We start from the raw sequence: 26,599 nt of genomic DNA on the forward strand, positions 1-26,599 counted from the left end.
CAAGGGTCCTCTGCCCACCTCAAGACACATTGCAACTCTTTTCTCTCTCTTTTTATTTATTATTATTATTTTTTTTTTTTTTTTTAGACAGAGTCTTGCTCTGTCTCCAGGCTGGAGTGCAGCAACCTCCGCCTCCCGGGTTCAAGCGATTCTCCTGCCTCAGCCTCCCGAGTAGCTGGGACTACAGAAGCACGCCACCATGCCCAGCTAATTTTTGTATTTTTATTTTTTTTGTTTGTTTGTTTGTTTTTTGTTTTTTTTTGAGATGGAGTCTCGCTCTGTCGCCCAGGTTGGAGTGCAGTGGCGCGATCTTGGCTCACTGCAAGCTCCGCCTCCCAGACTCATGCCATTCTCCTACCTGTGCCTCCCGAGTAGCTGGGACTACAGGCGCCTGCCACCACGCCCGGCTAATTTTTTGTATTTTTTTAGTAGAGACGGGGTTTCATCGTGGTCTCGATCTCCTGACCTCGTGATCCACCCGCCTTGGCCTCCCAAAGTGCTGGGATTACAGGCGTGAGCCACCGCGCCCGGCCAATTTTTGTATTTTTAGTAGAGACGGGGGTTTCACCATGTTGGCCAGGATGGTCTCGATCTCTTGACCTTGTGATCTGCCCGCCTCAGCCTCCCAAAGTGCTGGGATTACAGGCGTAAGCCATCGTGCCCGGCCGCAACTCCTTTCTCTTTCCTCTACGAACTGTGATGGACAAAGCCTTTCATCTCCTGCAGGAACCTCGGCTCTTACCCTCGTTCTCCCTCTGCCCTCCACCCTCCATCTACCCTCATAGCCCTCAGACTGTCTTCACATCCCAAGGATCCCCTCCTCTACCCTGCCCCAGATTCTCCTCTGGGAGCCCCTTCTTGGCTCTCCATCTCAGAGGGCCCAAGCCTGTTTCTCAGTACTTTCCTCCCCCGGAATTCTCTCCACTGCATCTACTTGGCTTTTGTGTCTGCATTTACACCTATGCCTGCATCCTGGGGGCACGTGCCATCTCCCTCTTCGGGCAGAGAGAGTTGCTGTGTCTTCCTTGCCCTTGCTAACCACTCCCCGCTCTTCCACTATCCCCCTGGCCTCCAGCTGCTAGTGCACGGGGCAAGTCTCTGCATTTATGGTGCCACTGAGGACAATGAGAGAGTGATGGATGACGAGGGGTGCTCCCTTAGGGAAAAACCAGCCCTGGTTCTCCATCTTATTTCTGAAAAAGAGTTTGTTGGATGCTTTTCAATTAAAAGCAGATGATTAATTCAGCTCTGACCTTGTTCTGTCTTCGAATAACAGATACATTAGTTTACTTGAAAAGAAATATTTTCATTTGTATTTCCATGTCACCTGTGATTTTCCCTGCCTTGCACCCTCAGCCCTGCCAGTTGGCAAGAAGACGGTCAGCAAAGCTGCTGCTAAGAGGAGTATAAAGAGGGCTTGGTCCAAGCAGGAAGGCAGTGGTCTACTCCATTGGCAACATGCTGCGCTTCCTGGTGTTCGCAACCCTGGTCCTTTATGGCAAGTGGATCATGTGGCCTGAGGTCTATAGGGAGGGGGACTTGGGCAGGAGAGTCAGCAAATTTTCCCTAAGTCCAGGCCAGCACCCTGTCCCAGGGCAGGTGGGACGCTCTGCCTGCAGAGCATCCTTTACTCTCCTGGAGGCCAAGATAGAAAAGGTCAGGGCCACTGGCTATTCAGGCCCCTCTGGGTGGCAGGTCCCTGGGCCACAAAGCAGAGAGAAGCCCCATCTGGTAGTGGGGTGGGTCCCTGGGCTTCCCCACCACCCCCATTGACAGGAGGACTTCCTCAGCAGGTGCCTGGCTGGGGTGTGCACTGCAGGCCCTGAACTCTGGAGAATCTTGCCAAAGCATTAGGGGGCTGGTGGGGGTCAAAGAGTGGGGGGGGGTCTCTTCAGGCCAAAGGGTGATCTTGAGCAAAGAGGAGACCACAAGGAGCCTCTGGGGCCTAGCCTGGTGGTTTTAGAGAGGTCCTTCATAGCATGCCGGAGTTCTGGGAACACCTGGGGGAAACAGAAGGCACCCAAGCACCCCTGTTTTCAAAAGGGCTCAGAGAACTCACAGCTGGGCCCCTCATTCGTTAGAGAGGAACTGTGAATTTGCAGACAAGGCTAACATTCCTCAAAGCACAATCGCCACCCCCCACCCCTACCCCTGGCTGACCCCATGCTTAGTCATCACTCACTTTTCTTCTGCCCCACAAAGGACACAGCACCCAGGACTTTCCGGAAACCAACGCCCGCGTAGTCGGAGGGACTGAGGCCGGGAGGAATTCCTGGCCCTCTCAGGTGGGTGTTCCTTCCCAGCCCCAGACTTCCACCCAAATAAGAGCTCAGTGCATGACATAAGGTATCATGTGTGTTTGTGCATGTCCCTATCAACAAGCAGCTCTCCAAATGTCTAGGTTCTCGATTTTAAAGATGGATGGGATCAGGCTTAGGTGGTTTTCTAAATGCAAAAGGCTTGGAGGAGGGGATTTATACACCAACCACAGTCCCTCTTCAAGCCACACACCCAAACACAAGATACATTTATATTCCCAGCGACGGCACTTGTGCCATGCAAGAAAGACTGGGTGCCAGACACGCACCTTGGACTCCACATACCTTGAAACTCACACGCACACTACTCCACAGTGTGTGTGTCACAGTGCTTGCATGCATGCATGCGCACGCGCGCACACACACACGTACAGCATGCTGCTTAGTTGGCTATTTAGAGTTTCCACTTTCCTAACAGGGCAGCTGGGCCCTGATTTAAGTGATCTAAATATGTAAACCTGGCAAATTAACTGGTGAAGATCCACACTTTGAGAGGATATCACTGCAATCAGAGTTTTAGCTTATAAAAGTCTGAGCCCCAGTTTTCAGGAGTAGAGCTATTACATGAGGTGCTAGAGGAAGACACATGAACTGATAAAGCAAACATCCTATTGGTATCTTTTTTTTTTTTGAGATGGAGTTTCGCTCTCACTGCCCAGGCTAGAGTGCAATGGCATGATCTCGGCTCACTGCAACCTCTGCCTTCTGGGTTCAAGCAATTCTCCTGCATCAGCCTCCTGAGTAGCTGGGATTACAGGCGCCTGTCACCATGCCCAGCTAATTTTTGTATTTTTAGTAGAGACGGGGTTTCACCATGTTGGCCAGGCTGGTCTCAAACTCCTGACCTCAGGTGATCCGCCCACCTCAGCCTCCCAAAGTGCTGGGATTACAGGCGTGAGCCACCGTGCCTGGCCTCCCATTGGTATTTCTAAGTAGTCCCTGAAGTGGGGAGACAGGAGATGTCTTGAAAACACTGAAGGTACAGCTCTGGAGACCTAAGCCTGTTGGGCTTAGGTGATGGAGCAAATCTTTGCCTATAGTTCCTCTTTTTTGGGGGAGGAGAGGGGGCGATGGAGTCTCACTCTGTCACCAGGCTGCAGTGCAGTGACGCTATCTCAGCCCACTGTAACCTCCACCTCCTGGGTTCAAGCGATTCTCCTGCCTCAGCCTCCTGAGTAGCTGGGACTACAGGTGCATGCCACCACGCCCAATTAATTTTTGCATTTTTAGTAGAGATGGGGTTTCACCATGTTGGCCAGGATGGTCTTGATCTCCTGACCTCGTGATCCACCCGCCTCGGCCTCCCAAAGTGCTGGGATCACAGGCGTGAGCCATGGTGCCTGGCATATAGTTCCTCTTTAAGGGAGAACAGAGGTAGAAGGAGTTGCAATGGGTTCTAGGTCCATTGCAACAACCTAGAGAGATAATGCCAAATACACTGTGTGCCTTTACTCCTCATCCATGTACACAGCAAACATCACCAAACGATGGAGCATCCCTTCCTGCTGAGCCCAGAAGCATCCACACACCCCTTATCAATGCCACACTCCAGGTGGCCACTACCAACCAATCAGTAGCAATTGGCAGGTCAGATGAAACCTATTTGCTATCCCTAGCCCAGAAAGAGAATGTTTTGAAGGACAGCAGGACTTTAAGGAGGTGACATGTAGTTTGAGGCAAAGTCTTTTATATTTAATTATTTTTGATGTTGTAGAGGTGAGGTCTCACTATGTTGCCCAGGCTGGTCTCCAGCTCCTAGGCTCAACTGATCCTCCTGCCTCAGTCTTCCAAAGTGCTGGGATTGCTGGCATGAGCCACTGCAACCGACCTGGGGCAAAACCATTTGAGAAACACCAACCTATCCCTTCTTTCTTTCCTCCCCATGTAGATTTCCCTCCAGTACCGGTCTGGAGGTTCCTGGTATCACACCTGTGGAGGGACCCTCATCAGACAGAACTGGGTGATGACAGCTGCTCACTGCGTGGATTAGTAAGAAAAACAAAGACGAGCTTTCCTGGGCCCCTGGAAGGGGAAGGGGTTGACCCTTCTGAAGGATGATATAACTTTGCCCTCTCTGGACAGCACTTCAGGGACTGGGCAGTGGCCCCTTTCCTGTTCAGGGCCTGCAGGGAAGTAGTTTGGTGAAAGTACAAACTTTGGAGTCAGGAGACTCAAATTCAAATCTTGCTCCACCAAATTCTAGCTATGTAGCCTTGGGCAACTATGCCCCCATTCTCCTGTCTCTAAAATGGGCTAAGAACATTTACTTTGTAGAAATGTTGTGAGGATTGAGTAAATATGTAAGTGCCTAGTCAACATCTGACTGATGACTATTTTTTCCTATTTGTCTTGGGCAATGGTTTTCACATTTGAGCATGTGTCAGAATCACCTGGAAGGCACAGATTGCTGGGCCCCACCCAGCAGAGTTTCTAATTTGGTAGGTCCAGGGTGAGGCCTGATAATTTGCATTTCTAACAAGTCTCCAGGTGATGCTCACGCTGCGGCCCAGGAACCATGCTTTAAGAATGACTAGCCTAGAAGTCTATGCTTCCTTCAAAATCTTGGTGGCTGCGGTCATTATTTCATTTATGTGCACTACACCTCTCCCAGGTTACAAGATATTCAGCCTCTGATGTTAAACCGAGAAAATGAAAGTGATGGTAGTTTTTTTCACTTCCACAAGTTAGTCAATTAGGGAATGAAAGAGCTTGTTACTTTCTCATTTTGGAGAGTCTTATATCCCTCCTCTGCCTAGACCAGATAAGATGGGTTCCTGTCCCAACATAAGAAACAAAACCTGGGCACGGTGGCTCACACCTGTAGTCCCAGCTACTAGGGAAGCTGTGGTGGGAGGATCACTTGAGCCTGGGAGTTTGAAGCCAGCCTGGGCAACACAGCAAAACCCCATCTCTAAAACAGAACAAAAAAAATTTCTTAAATAATAACAATTAAAAAAATGGTTTTTCAACTTTTCTCTAAGTGGGGTAAAGAGAAGGTTTGAGTCCCCTGGATGACTCAGGGCTTCCTTCTCTCACGCCAGCCAGATGACTTTCCGCGTGGTGGCTGGAGACCATAACCTGAGCCAGAATGATGGCACTGAGCAGTACGTGAGTGTGCAGAAGATCGTGGTGCATCCATACTGGAACAGCGATAACGTGGCTGCCGGGTAGGAGCAAGTCCAAGCTGGCCCTGGGCTGGGCGGTGAGGCCTGACTAGCCAACACTGGCTGCCTTCACCTGTTCTTTCAGAGGGCTAGAGGGATTGCATGGCCTGAAACCTGGTCCATGGCCTGGCCTGGCCTTTAGTTAAGGAGCCCAGCTGAGCCTGAGAGAGGGCACCATGTCCTAGAGGGAACAATGAGCTGGCTCATTTGTCCAGGAGGACTTTGAGAATTTAGGTTCTGGGCCCAATACTTTGGGAAGCCAAGGCAGGTGGATCACCTGAGGTCAGGAGTTTGAGACCAGCCTGACCAATATGGTAAAACCCTGTCTCTACTGAAAATACGAAAAAAAAAAATTAGCCAGGCGTGGTGGCACGTGCCTGTAATCGCTTGATTACAGGAGAATCACTTGAACCCAGGAGGAAGAGGGTACAGTGAGCTGAGATCGCGCCACTGCACTCCAGCCTGGGTGACAGAGTGAAACTCTGTCTCATAAGAAAAAGAGAACTGAGGTTCTGGAGGGCTTAAGAATCTTTGAAGACCTTTAGGATTTGTTGGATCCAGGCTGGTTTGCACAGTGGATTACCTAAAGCCCCTTCTCTGCAGATTTTAATGTTCTGTTTCTATGGGGGGGGGGGTTTATCATTATTTACTATTCACATTATAGAATAGACTCCATCAGCAAAAGTAAATTTCCTAAAGTGAATCTTACACGGGAGAATTGCAAGTTAAGTTGTAAACTTCTGGAAAATAAATAATTAAAATGGTGGTCAATTCTATAGCATGTGGAGGTGGGAGTGGGTTCAAGGAATTGGGATATTCTACTGAGCTTGTAGAGCCACTTAGCCTTTTACATTTTTCTTGTTTGAGAACTCTGCCACCAAGATCACCCCACTCTGCTCCTTTCAGATTCCCCCATTCTCTACTTCCCTGGGTTGCAAATGTCAGAGCTAGGCTGCAATACCAATGTCCCACCAGCAGATGCTGCTCTTAAACATAGAATGTTTACACGTTAAATTGTAATTGCTCTGGTTTGAGGCTTAGCAAGTGAGCCCCATCCTTCCTCAAAGTTGTCACTTTCCAATTCCATGGGGATACAAATGCTTAGAGAGGGCCAGTGTATATGCTGACCTCAGGGAAGAGCTGATCCCATGAGTGAGCAGTCTCCTTTTCTCCTGCAGCTATGACATCGCCCTGCTGCGCCTGGCCCAGAGCGTTACCCTCAATAGCTATGTCCAGCTGGGTGTTCTGCCCCAGGAGGGAGCCATCCTGGCTAACGACAGTCCCTGCTACATCACAGGCTGGGGCCAGACCAAGAGTAAGTTGCCTACATTGGCACAATCCACCACGGGGATCTTGATTAGGTACCTGAGCTTCTAAGGCACCTTTTTCTGTAGTCCTAGGTGCTTATGGCCAGAGACCAGGAGCTAAAGGAACCATAGATACAATAACTGATGCATTATATCAAGCTAAGAATGGGCTGTGAAGTAGTTGACAGATTCATGGACTCTTAGAACAAAAAAAGACTTTATCAGAGAATTTTTTTTACCAGCCCCTCATTTTTAAAATTTATTTATTTATTTAGAGACAGGGTTTCGCTGTGTCACCCAGGCTGCAACCTCCACTTCCTGGGCTCAAGTGATCCTCCCACCTCAGCCTCCTGAGTAGCTGGGACTATAGGCATGTACCACCACACTCAGCTAATTTTTAAATTTTTTTGTAGAGATGGGATCTCACTATATTGCCTAGGCTGGCCTCGAACTCCTGAGCTTAAGAAATCCTCCCACCTCGGCATCCCAAAGTGCTGGGATTACAGGTATGTGCCACTGCACCCAGCCAGCCCTTCATTTTATACATGAGGAAACCAAGGTCCAAAGAAATTAAGGATCCTTAGCTGAGCGTGGTGGCATGAGTCTGCAGTCCCAGGTACTCAGGAGGCTGAGGAAGGAGGATCGCTTAAGTCTGACCAACATGGAGAAACCCCATCTCTACTAAAAATACAAAATTAGCTGGGCACAGTGGTGCATGCCTGTAATCCCAGCTACTAGGCAGGCTGAGGCAGGAGAATTGCTTGAACCTGGGAGGCAGAGGTTGTGGTGAGCCGAGATTGCTCCATTGCACTCCAGCCTGGGCAACAAGAGTGAGACTCCATCTCAAAAAAAAAAAAAGAAATGGAAACAAGCATGCACAATCCCAGTTCTGCTCCATGGAGCTTGCAGGAGGAAACAGAACAGACAGATAAATCATCCACAAATAAGGCCATTCCATGGCGCAACTAAGTTATCCACAAGTGAAAAGAAGCAGGAGTGGGGTTGGTGGCTTGGAGCCTAGGTACAGTAAGCAAGGCTGCCTCCCTGAGGGAAGGGTCCTGTGCAGCCATATAAAGAGAGAAGACAGAGGATCCACCACATGCAACAGGGAGAGAGAAGGAGTTTGCCCTGAGTTCAGCTTTCACGAGAGTTTGGAAAGGTGTGGCAGGGGTGGAAGGTTTTTCCGCTGGACCACATCTGGAGCTGACTGCCAATGCTGTGTGTCTTGTTCAGCCAATGGGCAGCTGGCCCAGACCCTGCAGCAGGCTTACCTGCCCTCTGTGGACTACGCCATCTGCTCCAGCTCCTCCTACTGGGGCTCCACTGTGAAGAACACCATGGTGTGTGCTGGTGGAGATGGAGTTCGCTCCGGATGCCAGGTGAACACTTGCAGGGGGTCCCACCCCAGGTCCCGCCACTCTTTGCCTATCCCTCCACCCCTCTTCCTCGCCTCCCTATTCCACACTTACTCTTAGTCCTACACAGACTCGATTTCCTACTCTGGCGTCTAAGTGAGAATGACCCTGTGCCGGTAACTCTACACATGCAGAAACTCGTAAGTTGAAAGGAACCTTAAAATTGATCCTGCTCGATGCCCTCACTTCAAAGTTCGTACGTGGCCCAACATTTGTATGTTGTTGTTGGTATATGTGTGTGTTCTTAGAATTTGTTACCGAGATTTTTTTTTGAGATGGAGTTTTGCTCTTGTTGCCCAGACTGGAGTGCAATGGGACGATAGCTCACTGCAACCTCTGCCTCCGGGTTCAAGCAATTCTCCTGCCTCAGCCTCCCAAGTAGCTGGGATTACAGGCATGAGCCACCACGCCTGCCTAATTTTTTGTATTTTTATTAGAGACAGGGTTTCTCCATGTTGGTCAGGCTGATCTCGAACTCCTCACCTCAGGTGATCCACCCGCCTTGGCCTCCCAAAGTGCTGGGATTACAGGCGTGAGCCACCACGCCCAGCCAAATTTGTTACCTAGATTTTTTAATGGCAGCGATGGAGCTGAGCCTGGAGAGGTGGTTGTGATGGTGTATAAGCAGTGCCCTGCCCCCTCTTACCTATCAGTCCAACTTCTCCTGCAGTTCCTCTACCACCATCCTTTACCCCAGTGATATTTCTGGCAGTATGTACAGGTGAGTTTGATAGGGGAAAGTGCACAAAATAATTTTATAATAGCTTATATATGACAAATATAACCTTCCTCTATTTTGACAAGATCAATCAGCCATAAACTATCTTACAGATTTCTCTTTTTAAGCTTTTTAAATTATTATTATTTTAATATAGAGATGGGGTCTTGCTTTGTGGCCCAGGCTGGTCTCAGACTCCAGGGCTCAAGTGATCCTCCCACCTCGGCCTCCCAAAGTGCTGGGAATACAGGTGTGAGCCACCCATGCCCTACCCCAGATTTCTTAATGCAGTTTAACAACTGTTCATTAGATACCCACTATATGCCAGGCATTGTGCTAAGTGCTAAGGATACAAAGATGGATCAAACAGTGTCAAGTAAAGAAACTAGAGGCGCAGACATACAATAGAACATTGTAATACAATGTGGTTAAGTGTTAATAATCAGGATGTGCACAGGTGATATGGAAGCCCAAGAGTAGGTACTTACCTCTACCTACTGGGGCCAGAAAAGAGCTGCCTTCCCCAAGAAAGTAGAATCTGTAGTGGGTCCTGAGGGGTAAATAGGAATAGGCCAGGCAAAAAGGAGAAAACACATTCAGAGGGAGGGAACGGCATGAATAAAGGCAGGGGGCCAAGAAACAACCTAGAGTACATAGAGAATTATGGGGCATTCCCTGAGGCTAGAGTAGAGCAGAGGCTAGAGGTCCACAATCCAAATCTAGCTCACTGCTTGTTTTTATATGGCCCATGAGCTTAGAACAGTTATTACATTTCTATATATATATATATATATATATATGTATGTGTATGTGTGTGTGTGTATATATTTTTTTTTTTCCTGAGATGGAGTCTTACTCTGTCGCCCAGGCTGGAGTGCAGTGGTGCAATCTCAGCTCACTGAAACCTCTGCCTCCCGGGTTCAAGCAATTCTTCTGCCTCAGCCTCCTGAGTAGCTGGGATTACAGGCACGCACCACCACATCCGCTAATTTTTGTATTTTTAGTAGAGACAGGATTTCACCATGTTGGCAAGGCTGGTCTCAAACTGGCTGGTCTCAGACTCCTGACCTCGTGATCCACCTGCCTCTGCCTCCCAAAGTGCTGGGATTACAGGTGTGAGCCACCGTGCCTGGCTATATATATATATATATATATATATATATATATATTTTTTTTTTTTTTTTTTTTTTGAGACAGGGTCTCACTCTGTTGCCCAGGCTGGAGTTCAGTTGTACCATCATGGTTCACTATAACCTCTGCCTCCTAGGCTCAAGTGATTTTCCCACCTCAGCCTCCCTAGTAGCTGGGACTACAGGCACACACCACCACACCCAGCTAATTTTTTGTATTTTTTGTAGAGACAGGGTTTCACCGTGTTGCCCAGGCTGGGATTATTACATTTATTAATGGTAAGGAAAAAAAATCAGAATAATAATATGGCATGACACACGAAAAATATATAAAGTGTCAGTGCCCATAAATAACATTTCATTGGAACACAGTCACAGTGTCACAGTTGCTCATTTACAAACTGTTTATGGCTGCTTTTTTTTTTTTTTTTTTAAGAGACAAGGTCTTGCTCTATCACTCAGGCTGGAGTGCAGTGGTGTCATCTTGGCTCACTGCAGCCTCAACTTCCTGGGCTCAAATGATCCTCCCACCTCAGCCTCCCAAGTAGCTAGGATCACAGGCACATGCCATCACACCCAGCTAATTTTGTTTTGTTTTTGGTAGTGACAAGGTCTCACTATGATGCCCAGGCTGGTCTTGAACTCCTGGCCTCAAGCAATCCTCCTGCCTTGACCTCCTAGGGTGCTGGGATTATAGGCGTGAGGCACCATGCCCAGCCTATGGCTGCTTTTGTACTACAACACAAAGTAGTTGCAACCAAGACTGTATGGCCTGCAAAGCCTGAAATATGTACTGTTTGGCCCTTAACAGAAGAGGTTTGCTGACCCCTGGGCTAGAATAGAAGCTACTACCATACTAGGAAATGTCAGGAGGTAAGACTAGAGAGGCAAGCAAGAGCTGTACAACTCAGGGCTTCAAATGCCAGGCTTGGGGACATAAACCTTACCTCTTGGGCATTGGGAAGCCATCGAAGACTTCTAAACAGGAGACTAGCACAACCAGATTCACCTTTTAGAAGTGTTCTTTAGGCATGTTTCTGAAGAAGGCAAGAGAGGCAGGGAGATTGCCTAGAGGGCTATTGCAATGATCTAAGCAAGAAATTTGAGGGCCTGAATTAAGGCAGTGGTGATAGGAACCGGAGGAGGGAAGGAGGAGGATCTGGAACAACAGCCAAGCATCTGGTTTAAGTGATTTGGGGGAGGGCGTTGTTGCCCTGAGACAAGATTTACAGAGTTTGAGAGAGAAGATGAGTTTGGTTCTGGACAAGCTTTGCCTGAGATCCCAGTGGGACATTCAGGTAGAGCGACCGGTAAGAAATTTGGTGTTTTTTTGTGTTTTGTTTGAGATGGAGTCTCCCTCTCTCACCCAGGCTGGAGTGCAGTATCGCGATCTCAGATCACCACCCCCCTCTGTCTCACAGGCTCAAGTGATTCTACTACCTCAGGTTCCTGAGTAGCTGGGATTACAGGCATGTGCCACAGCACCCGGCTAATTTTTGTATTTTTAGTAGAGACGGGGTTTCCCCATGTTGGCCAGGCTAAGTCTCAAACTCCTGACCTCAGCCTCCCAAAGTGCTGGGATTACAGGCATGAGCCACCACGCCTGGCCAAGAAATTAGATAGAAAGAGTGGGGCCTGGGGGAAGACCTGAGCTAGAGATACCCACTGAGAACAAATCAGATCCCATCCCAGGGAAAAACTGTTCAATGAAAAAAGAGCAGTGGGTTGGGAAAGAACTGTCAGAACATAAATACTTGAGTGTTTCAGGGATAGGTGGAGGACAAAGAAACCACTAGGATCTAAGAAAGGAGAAGTAGATGTAAGATAAAAACCTGGCAATAAGGGTATTATGAAATCTCAGGAAGTACTTACAGATATCACATAATATACAATTCACCCAGAAGCCGCAGTAGATAAGAGCTGAAAGTGGCCACTTTGGCAGTTGTAACCTTGGCAAGAGCAGTTTCAGTGGAGTGGTGAGGGCAGAAGCTTGTCCGAAGGGTAAGGAATAAAGAGGCAATAAGAAATATAACCGGCCGGGTGTAGTGGCTCATGCCTGTAATCCCAAGATTTTGGCAGATTGAGGCAGGAGGATCGCTTGAGCCCAGGAGTTAGAGACCAGCCTGGGAAACGTAGGGAGACTTCATCTCTACGAAAATTTTAAAAAGTAGCTGGATGTGGTGGCATGCACCTGTAACCCCAGCTACTTGGAAGGCTGAGGTGGGAAGATTACTTGAGCCGAGGAGTTCGAAGCTGCAGTGAGCTATGATTGCACCACTGCACTCCAGCCTGGACAACAGAGTGAGACCCTGTCTCAAAAGAGGACAAAAAAAAAAAAGGAAGAACAAAAAAAGTCTGGTAGCTTTAAGGACAGCAAGTCATGGAGGGAGTGGATCTTCTAAGAGAAGAAAATTGGCCAGGCGCGGTGGCTCACGCCTGTAATATCAGTGCTTTGGGAGGCCATGGCGGGCAGATCACAAGGTCAGGAGTTAGAGACCAGCCTGGCCAGCACGGTGAAACCCCGTCTCTACTAAAAATACAAAAAAGTAGCCAGGCATGGTGGCGTGTGCCTGTAATCCTAGCTACTCAGGAGGCTGAGGCAGGAGAATTGCTCAAACCTAGGAGGCAGAGGTTGCAGTGAGCCGAGATAGCACCACTGCACTCTAGCCTGGGTGACAGAGTGAGACTCCGTCTCAAAAAAGAAAGGAGAAAAGAAAATTGAGTGCATAAATAGGCAGAGAGGAAAGAATCCTGTAGAGTCAGAGAGAGGTAATAATAATAATGGATGGCACAAGATCCCACAGGAGAAGAAAGAGATGGAACTAAGAGCACAGATGGAGCTGGCTCTGAACAGGAAGAGGGATACCAGATGCACACAGACATAGAAAAGTTTGCAGGATTTGGTAGCCGAACGTTGGCAGGTGTTCTACATTATTGCTTCTAGTTACTCATGAACTAGGAGGAGTCAGCTTGACTGCTGAAAATGAAGGGGAAAGGGTTGTATGGGTCTGGAATAGTTAGTGTGAATGGGAGGATAGTTCTCCAAGATGTTGCTGACTGGCTGTTTGGAGACCAGACTACGACCACATGAATACATGATTCACTCTGTTTTACTCAAAGACAGTTTCCTGCATGATTGGGGTAAAAGGACAGGATTGCAGATCAACTGCAAGGTCCAAACTAGATGGAGGAGAGAGAGAAGCTGGCAGGCTGGCTGAAACTATAAAATGAAAGGATTAGGCCAGGCGCGGTGGCTCATGCCTGTAATCCCAGCACTTTGAGAGGCCAAGGCAGGCAGATCACGAGGTCGGGATATCGAGACCATCCTGGCTAACACAGTGAAACCCCGTCTCTACTAAAAATACAAAATATTAGCCGGGCGTGGTGGCGGGCACCTGTAGTCCCAGCTACTCGGGAGGCTGAGGAAGGAGAATGGTGTGAATCGGGGAGGTGGAGCTTGCAGTGAGCTGAGATCGCGCCACTGCACTCCAGCCTGGGCGACAGAGCAAGACTCTGTCTCAAAGAAAAAAAAAGGATTAAAAAGTTTTTTGTGTGTATGAGTACAAAGAACCATGGAAATAAAGTAGCCAATTCATCCTAGTTTGCCCTAGACTTTCCTGGTATTAACATTTAAAAGTCCTGTATCCCAGGGACTCTACATGGGAATAAGGGGGAAAATAAGACTAATGCATAATGCAACCTCTTCTAGGCCCTCATCAGCCAGCTTCACCTGTAACCTCCTAAGGTTTAACCTTTCTGAGTGAATACACATGTCTGTGCTCTCCCATAAGCCCTGACCTCTAAAAAACGAGTACTTTTCTTCTGGCTGCCACTCCAAATTGACAATTCTCGGAGGCAATTGTGTCCCCAGGTCCCTCCCCACTGGAGTTTCTCAAATAGTGTGTCTTCTGGGCTTTCACAGTTCTGGGTCTCAACCCTTCTCCTCAGAGTGGACTCACTTAGAACCTCCCATTTCAATCAGCCCATCCCCACTGATTTCTTTTCCAACTCTTCTTTCTGCTCTAAAATCCTCAGCCACACCCTCCCTCTCTCCAGAGGCTTGGTCTCTTTTTGGGTCAATTAGCACAAGACAATAGTATTATATACAATTCATTTATCTATCATTCCTCTAGCCCCTGAAATACTCTCAAATCCCTAATAGAATTTAGGTGGAAGAGATTGTTTTGAGTACAATAATCTAAAGAAAACATTCTTTCCTAAATAGCAGTTAGGGTGGAGTACAGGTAGTTCTACTTTAAAATAATTACCCTTGGCTCATGCCTATAATCCCAGCACTTTGGGAGGCTGAGGTGGGAGGATCACTTAAACTCAGGAGTTAGAGATTAGCCTCAGCAACATAGGGAGACCCTGTCTCTGCAAAAATTTAAAAAATTAGCTGGGCGAGGTGGCGCACACTGTGGTCCCAGCTACTTGGGATACTGAAGTGGGAGGATTGCTTGAGCCCAGGAGATTGAAATTGCGGTGAGCTATGATCATACCACTGCACTCCAGCCTGGGCAGAGGCTCTGTCTTAAAACAAAACAAAACAAAACAAAACAAAACAAAAAAAAACAGTAGGGCTCAGTGGCTCATGTCTGTAATCCCAGCACTTTGGGAGGCCACAGTGGGTGGATCACCAGAAGTCAGGAGTTCAAGACCAGCCTGACCAACATAGCGAAACCCCATCTCTACTAAAAATACAAAATTATCCAGGCGTGGTGGTGCATGCCTGTAATCCCAGCTACTTGGGAGGCTGAGGCAGGAGAATTGCTTGAACCTGGGAGGCGGAAGTAGCAGTGAGCTGAGATCATGCCATTACACTCCAGCCTGGGCAACAAGAGTGAAACTCAGTCTCAAAAACAAACAAAAAAAATTAACGGGGAGTGGGGCTGCATGTCTGTAGTCCCAGCTACTCCGGCGGCTGAGGCAGGAGAATCACCTGAACCCGGGAGGTGGTGGTTGCAGTGAGCCGAAATGGCACTACTGCACTCCAGCCTGGGCGACAGAGCGAGACTCCGTCTCAAAACAAACACACACACAGAATTATCCCAATTTGAAATTTTGGTCTCTTTCCCAAGTTTTTTTTAAGTTTTACTTGTTTGTTTGTTTTTGAGACAGAGTCTTGCTCTGTCGCCCAGGCTGGAGTACAGCGGCATGATCTCAGCTCACTGCAACCTCCTCCTCCTGGGTTCTTGTGCCTCAGCCTCCTCAGTAGCTGGGATGACAGGCATGAGCCACCATACCTGGCTAATTTTTTTTTTTTTTTTTTTTTTTTTTTGAGACGGAGTCTTGCTCTGTCGCCCAGGCTGGAGTACAGTGGCGCAATCTCAGCTCACTGCAAGCTCCGCCTCCCGGGTTCACGCCATTCTCCTGCCTCAGCCTCTCCGAGTAGCTGGGACTACAGGCGCCTGCCACCTCGCCCGGCTAATTTTTTGTATTTTTAGTAGAGACGGGGTTTCACCGTGGTCTCGATCTCCTGACCTCGTGATCCGCCCGCCTCAGCCTCCCAAAGTGCTGGGATTACAAGCGTGAGCCACCGCGCCCGGCCTTTTTTTTGTATTTTTATATTTTTTGTATTTCGCTATGTTGGCCAGGCTGGTCTCAAACTCCAGGCCTCATGTGATTCACCCACGTCGGCTTCCCAAAGTGCTGGGATTACAGGTGTAAGCCACCACACCTAGCCCCAAGTTTTACTTTTTATTGAAGCTTAAATTGGCAAATAAGATTATGGGGCTCAATAATAGAAAAGAATAGCTACTCTAGTTCTCCCACCTCATGGGAGGCCGCTTTCAACTCTTCAGCTGATTCTTCTGGTGTCTACCTCTATATCTTTAAAATTATATACTTACACTGCTATTTTTCAGTTCAGACATTATGGCAGATGTGATTCTATTTTTTATATACACATACCTGCCCTCCAAGCATGACATTTTCTGATCACCATCTCAACCTCTCAAAATATTTTGGTTAGATCAACATTCGGTATTTACTATGATTATATAAAATGCTATTTACAACAAAATCATGTAATATAGTCTAGGTTTACTTTTCATTTGCTGCATAACTTTTTTTTTTTTTTTAAGAGACAGGATCTTACCCTGTCACCCAGGCTGGAGTGCAGTAGCACAATCACAGCTCACTGCAGCCTTGAATTTCTGGGCTCAAGAAATCCTCCCACCTCAGTCTCCTGAGTAGCCAGGACTACAGGCACATGCTACCACACTCAGCTGATTTTTTAAAATTTTTTAATAGAGATGGGGGTCTCGGTTTGTACCCCAGGCTGGTCTCAAACTCCTGGCTTTAGCTTGAGCAGTCCTCCTGCCTCAGCCTCCCAAAGTGCTGGGATTACAGTCATAAACCACCAAGGTCAGCCCTTGCTGCACAACTTTTTCAATTTTTTCAATTTCTGTTAATAATCGTCTTTTTCATTTGCTTAATATAGTCAATTTTTCATTAATTCAACCCCACACACTCCACTAATTTGTTAAGTGACCTATATCATCTTCTCTTGACGTAGTGGTCTATGTGGATCTATTTGCATTCGTTGTGAGGGACACTTAATGGGTGGGTTTTCCTGGAAACTCTAGACCTTTGATCCAGAAAATGTTGTTTATTTGTTGATTTCCTCCCACGCTATTTTTACTTTTCTCTTTCTAGAATTTCTGTTATTCACATGTTTACCTCCTAAGCTGGTCCTCTTGTTTTCTCTATATCTTGTTTGTTCTACCTTATGTTCCAACTCTTCCAGTCTCTCATTTCTATATCTATCAAATTTGTAATTTCCAAAGGCTCCTTTTGCTGTCTGAATGTTGTTTAGTAGTATGCCATTCTTGTATCATGGATGCATATTAGTCATGTTTTTTGTTTGTTTGTTTTGAGACGGAGTCTCACTCTGTCGCCCAGGCTGAAATGCAGTAGTGCAATCTTGGCTCACTACAACCTCCGGCTCCTGGGATCAAGCAATTCTTCTGCCTCAGCCTCCTGAGTAGCTGGGATTACAGGCATGTACCACCACGCCCGGCTAATTTTTGTATTTTTAGTAGAGTTTTAGGGGTTTCACTGTGTTGGCCTAGTCTTGAACTCCTGACCTCAGGTGATCCGCCCGCCTCAGCCTCCCAAAGTGCTGGGATTACAGGTGTGAGCCACCACGCCCAGCCTATTAGTTATGGTTTTATTGCTTGTTTTCTTCTCCCTGCATAGTCTTGGTTGCCTTCATTTTTTATTTAGCTCCTTGTTTATTTGTTTCAATCTTTATTTTTATATAACAGGCATTCTTCTTTTTTTTCCTTTTTTTTTTTTTTTGAGACAGAGTCTCACTCTGTCGCCCAGGCTGGAGTCCAGTGGCGCGATCTCGGCTCACTGCAAGCTCTGCCTCCCGGGTTCACGCCATTCTCCTGCCTCAGCCTCCTGAGTAGCTGGGACTACAGGTGCCCGCCACCATGTCCAGCTAATTTTTTGTATTTTTAGTAGAGACGGGGTTTCACCATGTTAGCCAGGATGGTCTCGATCTCCTGACCTCGTGATCCACCTGCCTCAGCCTCCCAAAGTGCTGGGATTACAGGCATGAGCCACCGCGCCCGGTTAGAGACATTCTTTAGATGTTTAGTGATCCTTAACCATCTGCTTTTATTTCAGAGTGGGGTGGTATTTTTACCCAGAGTGGGTGGGCTGATTGGTAGCTCTGAGCCTTAGATGGGGTTCATCAATAGCGGATTCCCTGTCAGGTGATCTAGCTAGGCCATTTTAGTGGAGGACCTCCAATGTCAGTATCTTTAGGTCTTTCCTCTTGGATTGTTCAGTTTTTCCAGAGAAGTATCTTCCCATTTTATGTGTGGCATTATGGACCTGGCATTCTGGAAGCTGAGTAAGAAGGGAGGCAAGATCATATTCCATAAACCCAGGTTCCCAATTGAGCACGTAACCTAATACATCACTTTCCGCTTCATTCCAGTTTAGTTTAGCATGTTTTGACTGCCAAGTCTAAATACTTGGTCTAATTATACCCATTGGTCTAAATGCTGGGGATAAGGAAATTATTAGAATGCCCTATTTTTGCCACCCCAGGTTCAATTTAAGCCGATAAAAGTGAATGAACTTTAGATATTTAAAGTTCTATGCTAGCATTGTGGAGAGGAAAGATCTTGGTAAGAGTTTTTGTCTCAGGAAGCTCATAGACATGTGTGAGGAGGTACAAACAAATTATGAAACCAAACTACAAGGCAGAACATGAAATAAGTGCAGCAAAAGAGAAGAAGTATTGTGGTTGTTTAGAAAGGAAGAAGAGATTCATTTTGATTGTGGGGACATGAAGGAAGTGGAGATTTGCATTGGAGCTTTAAAACTGGACCGAATTTCACAACCAGAGACAGGGGGCGGGAGGAGTGCAAGCAAAAGACCGAAGATCTGGAGTTTAGGATCCCGTTTCTCCTCCCTGCAGGGTGACTCTGGGGGCCCCCTCCATTGCTTGGTGAATGGCAAGTATTCTGTCCACGGAGTGACCAGCTTTGTGTCCAGCCAGGGCTGTAATGTCTCCAGGAAGCCTACAGTCTTCACCCGGGTCTCTGCTTACATCTCCTGGATAAATAATGTGAGTCCTCTCAAATGATGAGTTGAAATGGGGTCACCTGGAGACCCACGCACTGGCTGGGTTGGGGAACAAACGTTGGATGGACTGGGCAAGCCGTCATCTTCCTTACCACATCCATGTGTATACTCCCTTCCCTTCCTTCCATAGTGTACTTTCCCTCAGTAATGCTGCCATCCTGAATTCCCTCCCCTCCACATACCCACAGAGCAGACTTCGCTGTATTGTTTATTGCTTAGGGTAAGAAGTGGCAACATCAGATCTGAATCAGGGACATATCAGTGCCTTCCTAAGTCAAAGCCCAGGGAAAAACAGGTTCAGAAAGGCCTCCGTACTCCTAGGCAAGGGAAGGAGGCACCGACTTCCTCTCCCACAAGGTCTTTCTAAGGACATCATGATAATTTGCTCTAACTTTTTTTTTTTTTTTTTTTTTTGAGACAGAGTCTTACTCTGTCACCCAGGCTGGAGTGCAGTGGCTTGATCTCGGCTCACTACAGCCTCTGCCTCCTGGGTTCAAGTGATTCTCCTGCCTCAGCCTCCCAAGTAGTTGGGATTATAGGCATGCACCACCACACCTGGTTAATTTTTTTTGTGTGTTTTTAGTAGAGATTGGGTTTCACCATGTTGGTCAGGCTGGTCTTGAACTCCTGACCTCAAGTGATCCACCTGCCACCCAAAGTGCTGGGATTATAGGCATGAGTCACAGCGCCCAGCCTGCTCTAATTTTTGACAGGTTTTACCACCATAAATAATGCTTGAGAGTTAGGTGAGGCTCTGCCTACACTGACCTGGTGGAAAAGCCACACAACACAGTTCACTGTGCCCTCCACCCTTCAAACACATTCTGGAGCCTTGCGTATTAATCTTGGCTCATGGCCACTTCAAGGTCTGTCTTTGCCACTGTATTCTGGGTATGCACCTATAACACTGAGCTGTCCTATCACAGTTGAGGCTGACTTCCTGCCTCCCTGTCCCCTACACCCTGTCAACTTCCCATAAACCCAATACAAAACCATACTTAACTGGGAGCCCTGAGGAAACAAGAAAGGAGGTAGGCAGGAGTTACTGACTCTGGACATAACTGTCTTTCCTTCAGGTCATTGCCTCCAACTGAACATTTTCCTGAGTCCAATGACCTTCCCAAAATGGTTCTTAGATCTGCAACAGGACTTCCCATCAAAAAGTAAAACACATTCTAAAAGACTATTGAGCCATTGATAGAAAAGCAAATAAAACTAGATGTACATTATCATACTGTGTCTACTTGTAATTAAGCCCTCCAGAGCAGGGGTCCCTATGCCTGATGATCTGTCACTATCTCCCATCACCCCCAGATAGGACCGTCTAGTTGTAGGAAAACAAGCTCAGGTCTCCCACTGATTCTACATTATGGTGAGTTGTATAATTAGTTCACTATATATTACAATGTAATAATCATAGAAATATAGTACACAATAAATGTAATGCCCTTGAATCATCTCGAAACCATCCCCACCCTGGTTCGTGGAAAATTGTCTTCCACGAAATGGGTCCCTGATGCCAAAAAGGTTGGGGACCACTGATTTAGAAGAAATGCAGTTACAGGATCCAAGTTGGATTTCACCACATCTGCAGGCTGGGTCTTCCCTTTGCTGCTACCTCTACCAGTCCATAACACAAACCCAGTGGGAGTAGCTTTATGTTATCAATTTTGGGTTACTTTAGGATCTACCTATCCACTAATTTGCCCATCTGCCCTATTCCTGTGGATATTTGCTATATTTGAAGGCACAGAGCGCTTTAAAAAGTTGCCAAGTGGGCCGGGCGCAGTGGCTCACGCCTGTAATCCCAGCACTTTGGGAGGCTGAGGCGGGTGGATCACCTGAGGGCAGGAGTTTGTGACCAGCCTGGCCAACATAGCGAAACCCCATCTCTACTAAAAAAATACAAAAATTAGCTGGGTGTGGTGGTGGGCGCCTATAATTCCAGCTACTTGGGAGGCTGAGGCAGGAGAATCGCTTGAACCTGGGAGGTGGAGGTTGCAGTGAGCCAAGATTGCACCATTGCACTCCAGCCTGGGCAACAAGAGCGAAAGACCATCTCAAAAAAAAAAAAAAAAGTTTCCGAGTGGGCTGGGTACGGTGGCTCATGCCTGTAATCCCAGCACTTTGGGAGGCCGGGGTGGGTGGATCACGAGGTCAGGAATTCGAGACCAGCCTGGCCAAGATGGTGAATCCCCATCTCTACTAAAAATACAAAAATTAGCTGGGCGCAGTAGCAGGCACCTGTAATCCCAGCTACTCAAGAGGCTGAGGCAGGAAAACTCCTTGAACCCAGGAGGTGGAGGTTGCAGTGAGCTGAGATCATGCCACTGCACTCTAGTCTGGGCAACGAAGCAAGACTCCGTCTCAAAACAAAGAAACAAAAAAGTTCCTGAGTGACTGAATGTGCCCTATGTTTCCCAGGTATACTGTGGGTTCATCCTTCTTTTGTTTCCCCCTTTAGTGCCTAAAACAAGCGCCCACTCCAAGTTTCTGGGTGATGGCAACTACTAGGATACACCAGAGACAGAAGTGTAAGATTAGGAGGCAGGGCAGATACCAGCAGACTAAGAAAGTGACAAATTAGAAAGGAGACTGGAGAAAATCGCTTGGGCCTAGGAGGTGGAGGCCGCAGTGAGCCAAGATTGCGCCACTGCATTCCAGCCTGGGCAACGAAGTGAGATTCTGTCTCAAAAAACAAAAACAAAAACAAAAAAAAAAACAATGGAGACTGGAGAGCTAAGAATAGAAAAAAGGAGAGAAGAGAAGATACTAAACAAAGAAAGGAAAGGGTTGAGGGGAAGAGGCAGAACAGAAAGGAAGAGGCGACAACAACACAGGGCCTCAAGCTAAGTGTGAATCAGCACTTCAAGGCTGGAACTAAAATAGGCAACCGGATCCAGGGTTCTATAAACCACAGAGAACTGGGAAACAGATAATTCTGCTGTATCCTGGCCAGGGCTCAGTCTGTTAGAGTGGCCTATGAGAAAGCAAAGGGGGAACTGAAAGGGTAAGGCTAAAAAGGATGAGAAGCAGCTTTTCATGTCAATCACTGAAGACCAGACAAGAGGGACTAGGGTATTAAACATTACAGAAGGAGAAACTGGCTCAGACAGACCCTAGAATTGGCAGGCTCAGCAGAGGCCTCTAGAACACTCCATGTGCTATAAGAGGCTGAGTCTGTTCCCATCCCAGTTCCACCACTGAGGAGCTGGGTGGCTGTGGGCAAGTCATCAGCCCTTGCTGTGACTCACTTTCCCTATCTAATTAACTTCTAAGGGTTGTTTCTTCTCTAACACTACATGATTTGGTGACCATCAATTTCAGTTTGCAAGATATTGGCACTAAACAGAGTTTCTTAGGAGACAATGGCTGGGTTGCATTGCTGAGGATGCCATGTAGTCCTGGCAGGGACACAGGTATTGGCCTCCTTCTGCCAGTGACACACCTGTTAGCATTGCCATCTACTCTCAGTGTTCCTGAAGTACTGCTATTCTCCATGCTTCTCCCCACTTCTCCCCATCCAATATCAAGTCCTTCTATTTTCATCACCCTGCCTCTTCCAGGGCATCACCAAAGCTAACATCCAGAATAAACCCTAATCGCCTGGCAGGGCACGGTGGTTCATACCTGTAATCCCAGCACTTTGGGAGGCTGAGGCGGGTGGATTGCTTGAGCTCAAGAGTTCCAGATCAGCCTGGGGAGCCAGGAGTGGTGGCATGCATGCACCTTAGACCCAGCTACTCGGGAGGCTGAGGTGAGAGCATCACTTGGGCCTGGGAGGTAGAGGCTGCAGTGAGCCCTGATGGCACTGCTGCACTCCAGCCTGGCAACAAAGCAAGACCCTGTCTCCAAACAAACAAACAAACAAACAAAACCTAATCACCTATTGCCAGAAAATTTTGTATCCATCTCTACAAATGAATTAAGCACATTACATTATAATCACCTGATTACCCACCTATCTCCACCTCCAGACTTTAAGCATCTTTATTCATGTACTTATTTATTAATATTTATTCTTTATTTATTGAGAAAGGGTCTCACGCTTTGTCCAGGCTGGAATGCAGTGGCACCATCAGGGCTCACTGCAGCCTCTACCTCTCTTGGCTCGGGTGATCCTCCCACCCCAGCCTCCCTGATAGCTGGGACTACAGGTGTGTGCCACTATGCCCAATTAATTTTTGTATTTTTAGCAGAGACAAGGTCTTGCTATGTTGGGATTACAGGTGTGAGCCATGGTGCCTGGCCAGACTTTATTAAGCATCTTAAGGTCAGGGATTGCATTTTATTCATATTTGGTTTCAGAACACCCAGCAATGCCTGGCACACAGTTGACCTTGAGTGCAGTAATGATTGTTCTGGAGAAAGAAGAGGAACACAATAGCATACGAGGGCCTCTAATTTTGTGTCAGGCCCCTATCTTCCCCCTCCACTCCTTAGGAAGTGTTATTTTGACCTTCTTCCCTTCGTTGAGGAAATTTTACCTGCACTGTAAAATCTGAGTACGTGGTTCCTCCACACCTAGTGTCCTAATCTCAAGCTATCCCCTCAAACAGGTCAGGGAGGAATTTTTTGGAGAACTTCTCCCTAGAGAAACAATAGTTGTCATCTCAACAGGCCCACCCCAATTTGCACAATCTGTGTCTGTGTTCACATTCTGCCTCCATCCAGTACACTGTACTCCAACTAGAAAAACTTGCTCCTCATCCCCAGCACGGGCGTCCATACTATCCTCCTCAGCCTTCTTTCAATGCGATCATTCGCTTGCCTAAGAACCAGCCCCCTACCCTGTTTCTATCTCCAGCTTAGTTGTTCCTCCTTTTTTTTTTTTTTTTTTTTTGAGACAGAGTCTCGCTCTGTCACCCAGGCTGGAGTGCAGTGGCGCGATCTCGGCTCACTGCAACCTCTGCCTCCCGGGTTCAAACAATTCTCCTGCGTCAGCCTCTCGAGTAGCTGGGACTACAGGCGTGCACCACCACGCCCAGCTAATTTTTGTATTTTTAGTAGAGACGGGGTTTCACCATATTGGTCAGGCTGATCTCCTAACCTCAGGCGATCCACCCGCCTCGGCCTCCCAAAGTGCTAGGATTACAGGCGTGAGCCACCGCGCCCGGCCTGTTTTCTCTCTTTCAAGCCAGGCCCGGGTGTCTCGCCCCCTTTCTGCACTCTATCCCTACCAGTTCCAGGCTCAGAGCCTACACCGCAACCTGGAGCAAGAAAGGCAGTTTCCATGGCGGCTTCGCATGCATACTCACAGAACCTAAGTGTGTTTTCGATACGGTAGGTCCTCTCGCTGAGTGGAACCCACATCATTTTCTACCCTGCGGTGGCAGGTGCTTTGCAGTGCTCAGCGTGATGGGAACTGGCTTTCCAGAGCGAATGAGTCTGGGCCCCACCGCTGAGGACCCGGTTCAGTGAGGCCGAGGCTTCGGGCAGGGGTTGGAGCTCGGAAGCTGGCCTCGAGCGAGCGCTGCCTGAGGGCAGGCCCCGTCCCCGCCCCTCCGAGCCGGCCTGCTCCGGCTGACAGTGGTGGGCCGAGGGCGGGCTCAGGGCTGGCCGGGGGCGGCCTGAGGTGGCTCAGGGCTGGGGCCGGAAGCGAGGCATGCCGGGAGCCGGGAGCCCGCACTTCCTCCTCGGGGGCCTCAGAAAACCACAGGGCGCGGGGCCCGGGCGGCGGCCCCCAGGGAGCTGGCAGGATGGCAGAGGGCAAGGCAGGCGGCGCGGCCGGCCTCTTCGCCAAGCAGGTGCAGAAGAAGTTTAGCAGGGCCCAGGAGAAGGTAGGTGGCCGGGCCTCGCCGTCTGTCTGGCCCACAGGGAGCCGAGGCCGAGCCCGGGCGGGCAGGAGGGGCGGGCAGGGCGCTCAGGGGCCCCGAAGGGTCTGGGCTGACGAGAAGGGTCTCCCGCTGTCCCAGGGAAACGGGAGCGAGGAGTGGGCTTCCATGAAAACCAGCAGATTGGAGAGAGGTCGGAGACCGCCACCCGATCTTGGGCAAGGATGAGGGAAGCTGGGGAGACAACAGTCTCTGGCAGAACCTTCGACAACCCTCAGGCTGACCCAGAAAAGGCGAAAGAAAGGAAGTGACGGTGGTGGCCACCTTTGTATCAAATTTTGTGCTAGCAATCCAAAATTGGTATTTTACGGATGATGAAATTGGAGGGTAATTTTCCACAGAGGGCAATTTCCTCAAAGACAGCGATGCAGCGGATGCCAGCAGGCACCCCCCACTGAAGGCTGGAATAATCCTGCATGGTTCTCCCCCTACCTCACCCTGCCTGGCCTCTGGGTGGTGTTTCAGCTGACGTAAGCAGGAGCCCAAATCTGCTTCTTGTACCCTCCCTTTGGCGTTGGGGAGTACACCTCCCAGGGTGATGAACCACATCTGTGTTCAGAGTGTGTCCTTGGTTAGTGCCAGGTAGCCCTGCTCCAGCACTGGCATTTAGGTAGGCTGCCCATCTATTATGTGCTTGGCAGTCTAGATCGTGGGGACATTCTCTACACATTTTGATGGCATTTTTGTTTCTACCTGTCCAGAATATTTTCTTTGCTTCTAACCTGAGCCTCTGCTCTCCACCTACCAACCCTCTGGTAGACAAGGCAGTTTGGGAAGACATGTCAGCCAGAAGAAAGAGCGGAGGAAGAGAGACAAGAAGGACCTGAGATAGAGTTTCAGTTTTCCTTTTTTCTCTCTTTCTTTATTAAGCCCGACCTGCCTTCTACAACGGAGAAGTTTTGGTTTTCTAAGAGCTGATGGACTTAGAAGCATTTGGATGAACAGCTCTGCTTAACAACTGAAATATCCGTATTATCTTCTAAAGGTGGAGCACTGGTTTGAGCCCTGGGAAGGCTTAAAGGCAACCAGCTCTCCCGAGTTGATTTATCAGCAGAAAACCGATGGAATGTAGATGTAGCTCCTGACTTTAAGAGACCACAATGGAAGGCAGGTTTTTTTCTATAATTTGAGGTCATGTGAAAGAGAGGAGGAAAAGGGAAAGAGTTTGTGTAGCCAGACTTCGTTACTTCACTTACCCTAACTTCACCTTGATCCTAGTTTCAGCCTCTTTGAAGACTTACAAATCTGGTAGACCTGAGAGCAGGGCCTATGGGAAGGTCCAGCTAGAAACAGTGTGGGCGAGCAGGAGGTACTGGAGAGGAGAAGGCCGCACTGTGGTTGAAAAAAAAAAAAACCCTAAACGACAAAACACTCAAGAATAATTGTAATTTTAAAAAGACATACCAGCCAGGCACAGTGGCTCACTCCTGTAATCCCAGAACTTTGGGAGGCCAAGGTGGGAGGACCGCTAGAGCCCAGGAGATCAAGATTGCAGTGAGCAGTGATCACACTACACCACACTCAAGCAGAGGGAGACTCTGTCTCAAAAAATAAAAATAAATAAACAAAAATAAAAGACATACAATTGATTGTATTTCACTCTTGCATCTTCTGTCTTCATCTAGCCTCTCGTCAACACTATAACCTTGCTTTGGGCTTTCACTCCTTTGTAAGCATAGACTCCAAACCTTGGCTAAATAATGTCCTGCTCTGGGCTCCAGATCTTGCACCTGTAAAATGAGAGGGTTGATGTTCTTGATGAAACTCAATATGGTAAGAACACTAAATTGAAAAGATGTCACGGTTGACTCAGAGTCAAATACTTCCCAAAGACGGAACCAGTCTCTCAGGTTCTTCTGGCCTGAATCCTGAGGAAGTAGAGAAAGAGGAGCAAACTCAAATCTGCCATGAAGAATTCCCAGTTGATGAAGAAAACAAGATATTCTGAACCTAGACTAGACACAAGGGTAGGCAGAGGGCGAACTTCAATAAGGTGGGAATGGCCTGGGATGCCGGAAGGGAGCTCAGCTCAGTCAGCCTGAAGCCAGTCCTTGAGTCTTGGGAAGTTATTGAGAGCAAGATAAAGAGGGAGAAATTTGCACTAGAATG

General features: G+C 48.0%; 2 protein-coding genes across 15 annotated transcripts in view; both read left to right on the forward strand.

Annotated features, from left to right (window-relative positions):
* Nucleotides 1-1,458: 1,458 nt before the first annotated feature.
* On the forward strand, nt 1,459-19,885 carry CELA1 (chymotrypsin like elastase 1). The gene is made up of 8 exons (XM_055294818.2): nt 1,459-1,498; nt 2,203-2,285; nt 4,207-4,307; nt 5,360-5,485; nt 6,661-6,797; nt 8,023-8,168; nt 18,490-18,639; nt 19,733-19,885. Exons 1-8 carry the CDS (start codon nt 1,459-1,461, stop codon nt 19,748-19,750), a joined length of 801 nt encoding a protein of 266 aa, XP_055150793.1. The 3' UTR covers nt 19,751-19,885.
* A 4,283-nt stretch (nt 19,886-24,168) lies between these two features.
* Nucleotides 24,169-26,599, forward strand: part of BIN2 (bridging integrator 2) — a 49,379-nt gene continuing 46,948 nt past the window's right edge. For 4 of the 14 annotated variants that reach the window (XM_063610558.1, XM_055294811.2, XM_063610559.1 and 1 more), the window contains exon 1: nt 24,272-24,436. In XM_063610558.1, coding sequence (XP_063466628.1) covers nt 24,356-24,436 — 81 coding nt within the window. In that variant the 5' untranslated portion in view covers nt 24,272-24,355. Of the gene's footprint in view, nt 24,437-26,599 lie in introns of all 14 variants that reach the window. The other 10 variants (XM_055294812.2, XM_055294815.2, XM_063610563.1 and 7 more) reach the window with 7 other exon arrangements.

This window comes from Symphalangus syndactylus, chromosome 10 (genome assembly GCF_028878055.3).
Source record: "Symphalangus syndactylus isolate Jambi chromosome 10, NHGRI_mSymSyn1-v2.1_pri, whole genome shotgun sequence".
Classification (NCBI taxonomy): Eukaryota; Metazoa; Chordata; class Mammalia; order Primates; family Hylobatidae; genus Symphalangus; species Symphalangus syndactylus.

What these genes read in the sequence shown, in the direction of transcription:
- CELA1 (XM_055294818.2), top strand. Translation starts at nt 1,459, where the DNA reads ATGCTGCGCTTCCTGGTGTTCGCAACCCTGGTCCTTTATG. An exon ending in CGCAACCCTGGTCCTTTATG is followed by an intron (nt 1,499 to 2,202) that starts GCAAGTGGATCA and finishes TGCCCCACAAAG; the next exon opens with GACACAGCACCCAGGACTTT. An exon ending in GAGTTCGCTCCGGATGCCAG is followed by an intron (nt 8,169 to 18,489) that starts GTGAACACTTGC and finishes TCCTCCCTGCAG; the next exon opens with GGTGACTCTGGGGGCCCCCT.